The sequence below is a fragment of the Triticum urartu genome, chromosome 5, assembly GCF_003073215.2.
Source record: "Triticum urartu cultivar G1812 chromosome 5, Tu2.1, whole genome shotgun sequence".
NCBI lineage: Eukaryota > Viridiplantae > Streptophyta > Magnoliopsida > Poales > Poaceae > Triticum > Triticum urartu.
In genome coordinates, this window is record NC_053026.1 from 405,470,997 (window position 1) to 405,483,710 (window position 12,714).

Sequence of the window (12,714 nt, forward strand, 5' to 3'; positions counted from 1 at the left end):
GTTTGCAAGTTTTTTGGAGAACTCTTACCCTCATTTCTTTCCCTATGCATAACATTTGCTTCATAGGATTGGAGATTCTAGATTTGTTAGAATTGTGTCCATATTAGACTGATTCCTAACATGTTAGAAAAGATTCCCAACAATTCTTACCATTAGTAAGGCCTCATGGAAAATTCCTAAGGACTGAAGTGTATAGGGCATCCTAATCCTTTACCTTTTCTATTTCTTTGATTTCGAAATCCTGTAAACGGAATGAACCCTAAGTATATGGCAATATTCATGTGTGGCATGCAATTTCCTGCTAGTATCGACAGTAAGATGATGCCTCGGTGAACTATGAATGGGCCATTTTATTTGTCCCGGAAATAAAATGTCGTAGACATACATGCGAAACCCCAATAAATTGCTGTATCACCTACATATATAGCCATACAACCATACAGAAGAAGAGTACACGCACGTGGTTCACTGCAACTGTAGTCCTTGTGGTTTTATATTCACAGCAGAGTTTCAGTTTCTGTATCCCCCAATCTTCATGTCTTGTGGGCTGAAAACACATTATTCATGTCTAGCGAATCGAGACTGAACTCGTCGATTTGGCGCTTCATGCCGCTACGATGGGGTAGGACGCACAGGTAGCAACAGCTGCATCATTTGCGACAGTCGAGTCAGTATCGCGTTATGAGCGCACTATGGCATGAAGAGCAAACACAAGATGGAAGTGCACATGGAATGGTACTCACCACACATGTTCTTGCCCATTTCCATCTTGAAGTAACCATTGTCACCCCAGTCGGCGCCCCACGAGTTCTTGATGAGCCAATACGGGACGCCGTTCTCCACGCCGTACCCGACCGCCAAGACGGCGTGGTTCACGTCCTAGCAATTTGAGCACAACTTGCATTTTCAGAACGAAATAGTAGAAGAGTGTCGTGATACAAGAGATAGGAAGCACATTAACTGAAGACTGAACATAAATAGCTCATAATAAAATCATCTTTTGATGCCCTACGGTTTAGTAGTACTCACATCAGGTGTAGTACCGCAATGGTCGCTACTGTAAACTCCGCTCTTGTACTGCCTGAAACCGTTGATCACCTCAAAGGCAACACTCACTGGGCGAACCAACCCGACGGCGTTTTTCAGTTCGTCCTCAGCGTTCTTACCAGCAACAAAAAGATCAGCATAAATTAAAGCTTAGGTTACTTGATTATAAATTATTAACATCAACTGAAATCAGAGCGAGGTTCCTCTTCCTTACCAGTGTGATGTTAACAGAGTCCAAAACCTGAACTACGGCATTTTCAGCCTTGTAATGGCAGACGCCATTGACACCCTTGTAAGGGTAGGACTCCTCGGTGTCGATCCCTCCATTGTATTTGATGTACTCAAATGCCTGGGATGGAAGGCCTCCGCTGCATCCGAAATTATTGAATCCGCCGGCACAGTCAACCAGCTGTTGCTCAGAAAGAGAGATGTTCTTTCCAGTGGCCTGAGTATATGCTGCCTCAAGTGCACCAGTAGTGCTGCAAGAATAAGTATAGGAATTCAATTGGTTTGTTTGTTGAACAGCCCTTTTCTTCTTTCTTTTCCTTTTCAGGAAAGATTCTACAAAATGAGCTATCTTCTCGATTGATAATACATAAAACACTGCAATGCTTGAAATATGCCAGGGAGCAATTTTTTTTTCACAATATAGAGCCTAAATAAGAATACTTCGGAATAATTAGTGTAATCTCGGTATCTGTCATTTTACTTGTAGCTAGGTTACTTCATTCAGAATTACTCAATAGATGCTAACAATAGTACTCTTGTATAGAAAATGAATAAAAAGTCACACGTAAGTTTATTAACATGCTTAAATCACACCCAATCCCACAAATTCAGATAACCTGTTAATCAACAAATTTAACTTCTTGCTACTTTTCAGTAAAAGTGAACTAATCAAATTAGTACTGAATTTTATCATGATCTCCACTGGTGCATACGTCCCTAGCTTCATTTGGCACTATAACTTGAGAGCATATGGAATTGCATTCTGGATTACCATATTTGAAAGATATATTACTTCTATTTAGATGTGGAATTAATGAACAGGAGGCATGACAAGCCCCACAAGATAGCTACCTGTCACCAAACACCAACTGAAAGAGATCTGAAATCAATAGTTTGGGAGTATATACACAATCATATCAGCTACTCGGCTATTATTTATTTAGTAGCGTGTCACACATGCAGTATTTTAATCCATTGTTGAACACTCCCAAATAATTGGTGGTTGTGTCTGATGAAAAAGATCTCAAGTATACTCAACTACTGCTCTTGAGAGCCAGCAATTTTCAACTTGGGCAACGGATCGATCTGTCGGTCCCCAGCCTGGGCCACCAGATGTAGTTTTTAATACTACTACTTTATTAGAAGGCGCATCCACACATAGTATTACATTCAGGGCGATGATTGAATTAAAGCCTCTTTGGTCTGTGGCCCAGACAGTTAACTGGATCAGATCGACCATTCTACTTCCTGTCCGATATCATATAGTTTGAATGTTAAGTTGAAAAACACCAGATTTGAGCACGCTTCAGTATTGGGCACATTGGTTATTGATGATAAAGATATACCACTGATATATACAGCGGCACACGCGAAGAAAGTTAGAAAAAAAACAGCACTGCAGAAATTCGGTAGTTACCTGAACGTCCAGCAGGAGCCGCAATGGGACTGGTCTTTTACGGGGCTAACGATCCCATCCTCCCTCCAGTCTTTCTGCAGCAATGACAACATCACTTACTCCCCACATTAATGGAGTCGATTGGTACGTACACCAACTCTGCTTGCTTGATCAAGCGGCACAATACTTGCAAATTAAGCGTCAACGGCTACAACATGATATAGTCTATGCCATACAGTCTTAATTAGCACAACCATACTACTACTTATAAATGGAAAGAAATATTGTGCTGCGATCCTTACAAACAGGCGATCAGCAAGAAGGTTCATTGGCTGATTTGTACATATAAAAATAGTAAACTTTTAACTACATCATGTGCTGGGACCGTGGAAGGAACAGCTAACACGGCCTTCCTTGTCGGGGGGACATAAAAGTCCCGAGGACAATAATTAGCACACGTTGGCCCTGCCGAGCAAATACAGCGACCAGCAAATTCTGCAGCAATTCAGGCAAAGCAGAAAGCTCGACAGCTAGCTGGTTTGAAAGTTGAAACGCAAATTAGATAAGGTGGATTTTTTTTCCTGAATTTCGAACAGAGTATGATATCTGAAACTTTCTAGACCACGGGGCCCTGCTCGCTCTCAGCAACCGTTACTGACGTTACAATACATACAGGGTACGCAGCTACGCTAGCAAGAGTTGATACTTGATGCCTTGATGGGATCTCCTGTGATGATGAGTAAGTGAACGGTAAAATTGGAACTTACGGTCTCCGGGAGCGCGGCGGCGTCGCGCATCAGGTGGTTGCCGGCGAGCGTGGCCGAGCAGGTCTGCGCCGCGCCGAGCCGGGTCGCCTGGAACTCCTCCCAGCTCATGTCCGAGAAGCCTGCGGGACGACAGCAAAAGCGACGAGCGTTTTGAGGACACGGCGGGGCCGGAAGGGGACGGCGGGGATTAGGGGATGGTCGGAGATCGTACGGTTGATGCCGAGGCGGTAGGATAGGCCCTTCCGGTTGGTGGAGCGCACCTCCTCGAGGCTCTCGGAGAAGATCCGGAACCGCCTCCGCACCTCCGCCGCGCTCTCGTAGCTCTTGCCGTACCTGCGGAAGCGGATCGAAAGGACCAACCGGGATGTCAACGGGGACGGCGGCGGCGGCGGAGCAGACGGAGAGTCAACGGGCGGGCGGGGGATTGCGGAGTGGGTAGCAGTAGCACGGACCTGACGGCGAAGCGCGCGAAGCGGAGGGCGTGGCGGGTGCGGCCGAGCGCGGCGAGGACGGTGGACTCGAGCGTCGAAGCGGCGCGCTCGGTGACGGGCCGGATCGGGTTGGAGACGGCGAAGGAGGAGGAGGAGGCGACGGCGACGGTGGCCGTGGCCAGGGCGGCGAGCGCCAGGAGGAGGATGCGGGCGTGGGCCATTTCGCCGGCGGATGGGTGGCAGTAGTTTACTGGGTTGGGCAGGCGGGGCAGGCCAGTAGGGAGCTCGCGTCCCGGTGCCGGGGGTTTTATATCGGGGAGCGCGCCGCGGCACGCTTGACCACTTGTTTGAGACTCTCCAAATGCTGTACTCAGAGGATATTTGTGATCTGCAGTAAGTATAATCTACTGCTCCTACTGCTCTAGTGAGGATTATTCTTTGTCTCAATCTTCAAGGCCAAAAATCCAGCGCGATAACATCGTGCACATGTTTATTTCAATACGACTAATATATTACTCCTACAAAAGTTCACTGATAATAAAAATTACATCGAGGCCAGCACCACTGAATGATCATTGTCACTGCTCTTCTATTGAAGCCGGTCTAACTTTGTCGATGGTAGCCAAGAACTATTCTTCACGTGTCTCTAGGAACCGGCAGCCTGGAGCTGGAGCTGCATCCGTCATCGTTGAACTCTTGGATCGATCTGAAGTTGTTGACACAAGATCTCGCAACTGTTGGATCTACGTCCGGGCTTCGTCTCGACAGACAAAGTCGAGAAATATCAAAGCCCATAAGACCAGCTCAAAGATGAAGCGGCGCCATTCACCCGAACGTCACTCCTACGAAGACTACAAAAATTCTAAACTAAACTACTAGGCGGAGTCGACGCACCGGATTTCCTCTCCCTGCGAGCGTCGGAGCGACAGACAAAGGAAAGGCAAATACCAAGCTCACCGACGGAACCTGAAGTGGATGAGTTCTTCGCCCTAGCGGCCCCTCATGCCAGCGGGCGGAAGGAAAGATCGTTACTTGATTCTAACACATGTGCATATTTTTTCTTGTGGGTAACACATGTGCATGTTAGGTACTCCTAATCTTCATAACATTCCTTGAGCACCGAATTAACATGGAAAATCGCAAGAGCATGAAACATCAGCAAAGTGAATGGCTTCGTTTGGAGGAGTGCACTGTGATGGATTCTTGTGTTTTGTCGGGGGAATCTAATTCTGATGAGTACTTTATTATATTTTGTAATAGTAATATAAGGGGGTGTTTGTTTTCAGGGACTTTTTTGTGTAGGGACTAGAAAAAGTCTTTTTTAGAGACTTTTTTATCAGACGAAAGGGACTTTTTAGGGACTAAACTAGTCATTTAAGACTAAATGAAGAAGACTCTCAAGGAGAGTTTTTTTTGAAACTTTTTAGGACTTTTTCAACAATGCTCCTCCATACATTCAATAGCCCGCCACCTCATGGTGTTGTTTGATTGTTATTTTTCTATATACTAGGGGCAACATGGTCATTTAATAACCTCTAAGAAAGGACTAGGGACTTTTTAGTCTCTGAAAACAAACAGGAAGAGACTTTTTAGAGACTAAAGACTTTTTAGTTGAGACTAGAAAAAGTTCTAAGACTTATGAACCAAAGAGGGGCTAAGTGATCTGGAAGCGAGATATGGCTGAGTCATCCGAGTACTGGGGGCCTTTTTCCAACACGATGACGCCAGGGGTGACGACGCGGCCAATGAGTGAGCTGGGGGAAGCTGAGCTGACTGGCCAGCAGAGTGGCGGAAGCGGGACAAAAAATGGCGCGGAACTACTCTCGGCCTCGGCCAAGACGATATTTTGCTTGGTGGGACGGATCAGCGCGTGATTGGTCCGGCGATGCCCGTCAGAATGGTGACAACGGCAGCAGAAAGCGATCCGTCTTGGACACTACCACCGGTACCAGAACGTCACCGACGACGAGCAGCGCCCGGAGTTCAGAGCTCGGAGGATTCTGTAACGTATTCGTACGATACTCTGCCAGCGTGGTGGCGCAACGGAATCATGCATGGGCTCGAGCTTTTCAGAGGGGCATGCCGGCGGACGGTGTCAGGAGGGTACACGTAGCCGCCCGCCGGTGTGCTCCGTGGACTGGATTTATTTACGTGCAGCTCAACGTCAGTGCTCTTTCGTGACAAGGAGGAGCACCTAAAATATCCTGCTAGGCGGGCCCAGGCTCCGTAGGGATAACATAGCCGCTGCGCACCACGGAACGAGACAACCCTACTTGATAGGTTTTATTATATATATATATATATATATATATATATATATATTCATTTGGTAGTTACAACGTTTCCTTAAAAATATACTCCACTTTACAAGAGCAATGAGATTTATGAAAATGTTATATAGCTGACGTTCGCTCCTGGCTTTCCTGGTGCGGCGCGAGCCGAAGCGTTGGATCCCTCGCACGAATCTTGATGCTGCGGCGAGTCGATGACAGCCGTTCGTTCGCAGGATGGCGCGTGGTCGACGTGGGGTGATGGGGTGGTTTCTGTTACCGGTGGATTTTGGAACAGCTCCCCCCATTCGCTCGCCGCGCTCGCATTTCACCTTTATCTTCCTCTCCACATGCATGACACGTCGTCCTGTTTCTGGCAATCCATGGTGCCATTGCGTCAAACATCGAGGTAGGTCCAATTCCTGCCAATGAGTTTTTCGCTCGGGTTTGAATGTGCTCGCTGGTGAGAGCATAAAGCCAGTGATGGGAAATGAATAGAAGGTGGTGTTGGTTTGGGTGGGTGACTGATACGTTCATTTTGCATCACGTTTTTCTATTGTTATTTATGATGTTTTTGGTCATTTTTTCACTTCATGATGCAATTCTAATGTCTATTCTGTCTTATTTTGCAAGATCTATATGAAGAGGGAAATTGCTGGCAACTGAAATTCTGGACTTAAAAGAGCTACAATAGAGATAGCTATTCTACGAGTTCCAAGTGACTTGAAACTTCACGAAGATCTTTTGTTGAATATATAAAAAATATTGGAACGAAGAACTACTGGAGGGGCCCCACCTGTTGTCCACTAGAAAACAAGGCGCGCCCACCCCCAGGGCGCGCCCTGATGTCTTGTGGGGCCCACAGATGCCCTCTGGTGCCCTCCTTATGCTATATGAAGACATTTGCCCTAAAAAAATAAGGAGAATACTTTCGGGATGAAGCGTCACAGTCTCGAGGCGGAACCTGGGCATGAGCACTTTTCCTCTCCGGCGGAACGATTCTGTCAGGGATACTTCCCTCCACGCGGGAGGGGGGAATCGAAGCCATCAGCATCACCAACGTTCCTCTCATCATGGGAGGACCAATCTTCATCAACATCATCACCAACACCATCTCTAGGATCGTAGAAAATAGGTCTAGAGGGGGATGAATAGACTCTTAACCAACCAAAGGTGCAGTTTTTAGTTCACTTGAAGTTTGGGCAGATTTTGGCACTTGTTAAGATATCACCAAGACTTTCTACACATGCATATCTAGAGATAGAGCAGCGAGGATTGTAAAGCATGCAATTGTGCAGAAGTAAGGGGTGTAAATGGAAATTCAAACGCAATGAAGATACAATGATTTTTGGCGTGGTTCCGATAGGTGGTGCTATCGTACGTCCATGTTGATGGAGACTTCAACCCACGAAGGGTAACGGTTGCACGAGTCCACGGAGGGCTCCACCCATGAAGGGTCCACGAAAAAGCAACCTTGCCTATCCCACCATGGCTTACATCCACGAAGGACTAGCCTCACTTGGGTAGATTTTCATGAAGTAGGCGATATCCTTGCCCTTACAAACTCTTTGGTTCAACTCCACATCTTGGAGGCTTCCAAGTGACACCTAACCAATCTAGGAGACATCACTCTCCAAAAGGTAATAGGCGGTGTTGTTGATGATGAACTCCTTGTTCTTGTGCTTCAAATGATAGCCCCCCCCCCAACACTCAAACACTCTCTCACATATTTGGCTTTGGTAGGAGAGGGGATTGAATGGAAAGCAACTTGGTGAAGCTAGAAATCAAGGTTCAAATGGTTGGATTGGAATCTCTTGATATCAACACATGAGTAAGTGGTTCTATTCTCAGAAAACAAGTAGTAGGAGTTGGGTTTCGTTCTGATGGCTCTCTAAAAGAATAAGTAGTGGTGGAGGGGTATATATAGGCAGCACCAAAAATCCAACCGTTACAGCCTTTGACCCAACTCAGTGACACCGACATGAAAATCTCATTGAGAGCGACTAGTGTAAAAGACTTGACCATTAGGTTTTTCGGTGAGACCGAACATGTAACGCCCCGAGACCGTTGTGCTAGGCGTCTTCCAGTTATTCGCCGGCGTTGCCATGTCATTCGCTTGCGTGTTGCATCTTACCATGTCATCATGTGCATTACATCATCATGTTTTCAAAACTTGCATCCGTCCCGGTCTCCTCGTTCTTTCCGTTGTCTGTTTTGAGCCCAGACACACTTGCACGCGCCCGCGGCATGTCCGAAATAGTATTTTATAAGTGGCCGGAAAATGTTCTCGGAATGGGATGAGAGTTGGCGTGTGGTCTTATTATAGTGTAGATAGACCGCCTGTCAAGTTTCATCGCATTCGGAGATCGTTTGATGCCCCAACAGATAACTATAGCGGCAGTATAGCCGGTCTAACGTCGGACGTTTTCGGTCTCCGGAAATCATGCCGGGCTGCATCTCTCCCCTCTTCTCTCAGACCAACCCGCTCTCCACAATCCACCTAGGCCCATGCCTACCCCTCTTTGCACAGTGCATCGGACCTCCTCCCGTGCGTGTCCGAAAGTTGTCCCGGACCCGATCCGGACAGTCGTTACCGTTGTGTCCGGATCATCCCCAAACATCTACAAAACATCTTCGTTTTGTTCATTGAACTCCCTAGCCTATTTTTCCTGACCGTCCGATTTTGATCGGAGGGACGAGATAGCCCCTAACCTTACCTACTCGTTATATATATTAGTCTAACCTGAGACCAAATCCCTAGTTTCTAGGGATCCCCTAGCTGCCGCCGCCACTCTTCCTGTCTCCACCTCATCGGGATCTCACCCAGCTAATCTCCTCTTTTTCACCAACTAGCCAATCCAGAGCATAGCCCCCTCCCTGCCTCGATCTGGATCGAGAGCCCGAGCCCCTGCAGCCACCAGAGGCCTCCCGTGCGCACCCCGCAGCCGCATGCCTCCTCGCCTGAAGTCCTCCTCGCCGACGTCTCGTCACACCGGCTCCAGCCGCCTCTCTGGCGACCCCGCGCCGCTCCGTCGCGCCATCTCTCCCTCTCCATTCTCTTTTCTTTCCCGGTTACATGCTTCTCCTCTCACATCTCGCTCCCTCTCGCTGTTTTTCCTCGCAGGAGCCGCCATGGGGAACCACAAGCAGCTCCGCCCAAGAACTCCTCCTTCCGCACTGCCGTTTGCCCGGATCCGGCGCCGGCCGACCGGATCCACCCGCCTTCGCCGTTCTTGGCGCTGCCGGCGCCCCAAGTTCCCGTCCACGCTGCCGTTCTCCGGCCATGAAGCCTCGGCCTCCCCTGCTTCTGTTCCGGGAGGAGGACGAGTGCTTCGCTCGCCAAGTCCCCTGCTTCGTTGACCGCGCCCCTCCACCGCGTTCGATCCCGCCAGCGTGGACAGGCGCCAAGGCCCAGCACCGCCCCATCTTCATCCATCCCAGCTCACGGCCCGGGTCCCAGCAACGCTATCGCCGGCCTCCTCTGCTTCCAGCTGGGCCGAAGCCCATGGTGGGTAGCAGATCCAGCGCCCCTCCTTTTTTTCCTTCCATTGTTGGGCGGGCCTCTGATCTGGCCCATTCATGTTTTTTTCTAGATCTACGATTTTCCTTTTTCCTGAGTTTACCTGTTTTTCAGTATAACCCCTAGGCTCCATGCATATTGTAACTCCCAAACCGTGCATCACATGTAAATAACTTATATATGAAAAATGCTTAAAATTGTGTCTAGTTTCATAATATGTCACTTTCACCCATGTTTAAAATGTTTAAAATGTTGTTTGTTTTAATTTGCTTAAATAACTTGCTAAAACGGTTTAATTCATAACTAAGTAACCATAGCTCGGATTTAAATAATCTTTATATGTAAATGGGGTAGAAAAATGCCTAGTTTAACATGGTGGCATCACTTTGCATGCTTAACAATTCTAAAATTATGTTTAGGGCAGAACAGTACCAAACCTAATATATGCATACGAGGAGTTTCCGGACTTGTTGTTTTGTTGTTCCGTCCTCATTTAAACTTGCCTAGATTAGATAGTTTCATCATGCTTCACCTCTTGCCATGCTAACAACATTTAATCTTGTTGGGTACATAAACGAGAGAGAACTAAATAACTCATGTGGTGTTTTCTTCAATATGCAACTCTGTTGCATAATGAGCTCCACTTAATTGTAGGATTGTTTGTGCACTTTGCCATGCCATGCCTCATTAAACTGGACATGCATCATACTTGTTTGCGCATCGTGCCATGCTTATGTGTTGGTTGTTTACTACGTTGTTTGCTTCTTTCCGGTGTTGCTTCTTCGGGTTGGTTCCAGTAACGTCGTGTTGTGAGGATTCGTTCGACAACGTCCGTTTGTCTTCTTCATGGACTCGTTCTTCTTCCTTGCGGGATTTCAGGCAAGATTATCATACCCTCGAAATCACTTCTATCTTTGCTTGCTAGATGCTCGTTCTTTTGCTATGCCTACGCTGCGATACCTACCACTTGCTTATCATGCCTCCTATATTGTTGAACCAAGCCTCTAACCCACCTTGTCCTAGCAAACCGTTGTTTGGCTATGTTACCGCTTTGCTCAGCCCCTCTTATAGCGTTGTTAGTTGCAGGTGAAGATTGAAGTTCGTTCCTTGTTGGAACATGGAGATGTTGTTCCTTGTTGGAACATGTTTACTTGTTGGGATATCACGATATATCTTATTTAATTAATGCATCTATATACTTGGTAAAGGGTGGAAGGCTCGGCCTTATGCCTGGTGTTTTGTTCCACTCTTGCCGCCCTAGTTTTCGTCATATCGGTGTTATGTTCCTGGATTTTGCGTTCCTTACGCGGTTGGGTGATAATGGGAACCCCTTGACAGTTCGCCTTGAATAAAACTCTTCCAGCAATGCCCAACATTGGTTTTACCATTTGCCGCCTGGCCTCTTTTTCCCTTGGGTTCCGCGGACTCAAGGGTCATCTTATTTAACCCCCCCCGGGGCCAGTGCTCCTCTGAGTGTTGGTCCACCTCGTCAGCCGCCGGTGGCCACCAGGGGCAACTCTGGGCTGGCCTACCGGAAGTTTAGACAATCTGAGTGTGCCCTGAGAACGAGATATGTGTAGCTCCTATCGGGATTTGTCGGCAGATTCGGGTGGTGTTGCTGGATTTGTTTTAACTTGTCGAAGTTGTCTTGTAGAACCTGGATGCCGAGTCTGATCAGAATGTCTCGGGAGAAGGTATATTCTTCGTTGACCGTGAGAGCTTGTCATGGGCTAAGTTGGGACCCCCCTGCAGGGATTTGAACTTTCGAAAGCCGTGCCCATGGTTATGGGCAGATGGGAATTTGTTAACGTCCGGTTGTAGATAACTTGAACCTTAACTTAATTAAAATGAATCAACTGCGTGTGTTACCGTGATGGTCTCTTTCGGCGGAGTCCGGGAAGTGAACACGGTGTTGGAGTTATGCTTGACATAGGTTGTTCTAGGATCACTTATGGATCATAGTTCTTCGACCGTGCTTTTGCCTTCTCTTCTCGCTCTCTTTTACGAATAGGTTAGCCGCCATATATGCTAGTCGCTTGCTGCAGCTCCACCTCATACCTTTACCTTACCCATAAGCTTAAATAGTCTTGATCGTGAGGGTGTGAGATTGCTGAGTCCTCGTGACTCACAGATACTTCCAAAACCAGCTTGCAGGTACCGTTGAACCGTGCAGATGACGCAACCAAGCTCAAGGAGGAGCTCGATGAAGATCTTTCCCTTTGTGTTGTTTCGTTCTAGTTGAGCAGTAGTGGAGCCCAGTTGGGGTCGATCGGGGATCTGTGTAGCATTTGGGGTAGTCTTCTTTTATTTTGGCTCCGTAGTCGGGCCTTGATTGTATCTGGTTGATGTAATGCTTTATTCATGTATTGTGTGAAGTGGCGATTGTAAGCCAACTATGTATTCTTTTCCCTTATGTATTACATGGGTTGTGTGAAGATTACCTCACTTGCAACATTGCTTTCAATGCGGTTATGCCTCTAAGTCGTGCTTCGACACGTGGGAGATATAGCCGCATCGAGGGCGTTACAAGTTGGTAATTAGAGCCTTCCCCGACCTTAGGAGCCCCCTGCTTGATCGAATTAGCTGACGTTGTCGAGTCTAGAAAAATGTTTTGAGTCATTTAGGAATTATATATCGGAGAGTTAGGAATTCTTTTTACTCCTCAGTCCCTTCGTCGCTCTGGTGAGGCATCCTGACGTAGAGTTTTGTCTCTTCTCTTCTCAAATTTCACTAAAAAAAATTTAGGATCACGCGGGTATCTTGGAATCGTTCCGATCGATTTGTGACGAGAACATTGTTCTTGGTGCCTCCTGTCATTTAGGGTTTGTGGCAGTGTCCCGGGGAGTTGAGCTCCGAGGTGTTGTCGTCACAATTTTATCATTGCAGTTCTGGAATACCTGAGTTTAGTTTCGCCGACATCGAAAATCTCTTTTATGCAGTTGTTGGTGAGATAACCTCGACGCCACCCAGTACTGGGACGGGAGTTTGGGAGTATTGCCATAACTTGTATAACAGATGCTTTTCGAAGGTTGAGGTAGACGATTTCCGAAGGTTT

The 12,714-nt window shown here is 47.2% G+C and overlaps 1 protein-coding gene across 1 annotated transcript; it reads right to left on the reverse strand.

Moving 5' to 3' along the window:
* Positions 1 to 330: 330 nt before the first annotated feature.
* LOC125509313 (thiol protease aleurain) lies at positions 331 to 4,169 on the reverse strand. The gene is made up of 8 exons (XM_048674263.1): positions 3,891 to 4,169; positions 3,650 to 3,771; positions 3,439 to 3,557; positions 2,693 to 2,766; positions 1,262 to 1,526; positions 1,030 to 1,161; positions 744 to 879; positions 331 to 645 (listed from the first exon to the last, which is right to left on the reverse strand). Exons 1-8 carry the CDS (start codon positions 4,088 to 4,090, stop codon positions 605 to 607), a joined length of 1,089 nt encoding a protein of 362 aa, XP_048530220.1. The 5' UTR covers positions 4,091 to 4,169; the 3' UTR covers positions 331 to 604.
* Positions 4,170 to 12,714: the final 8,545 nt, after the last annotated feature.

Bases quoted from the DNA above. Each gene is read 5' to 3' on its own strand.
- LOC125509313 (XM_048674263.1), bottom strand. From the start codon at position 4,090: ATGGCCCACGCCCGCATCCTCCTCCTGGCGCTCGCCGCCCTGGCCACG. The intron at 1,527-2,692 runs GTAACTACCGAA...TTATTCTTGCAG, and splicing joins GGCTCCTGCTGGACGTTCAG to CACTACTGGTGCACTTGAGG. The intron at 880-1,029 runs GTGAGTACTACT...TCAAATTGCTAG, and splicing joins ATTGCGGTACTACACCTGAT to GACGTGAACCACGCCGTCTT.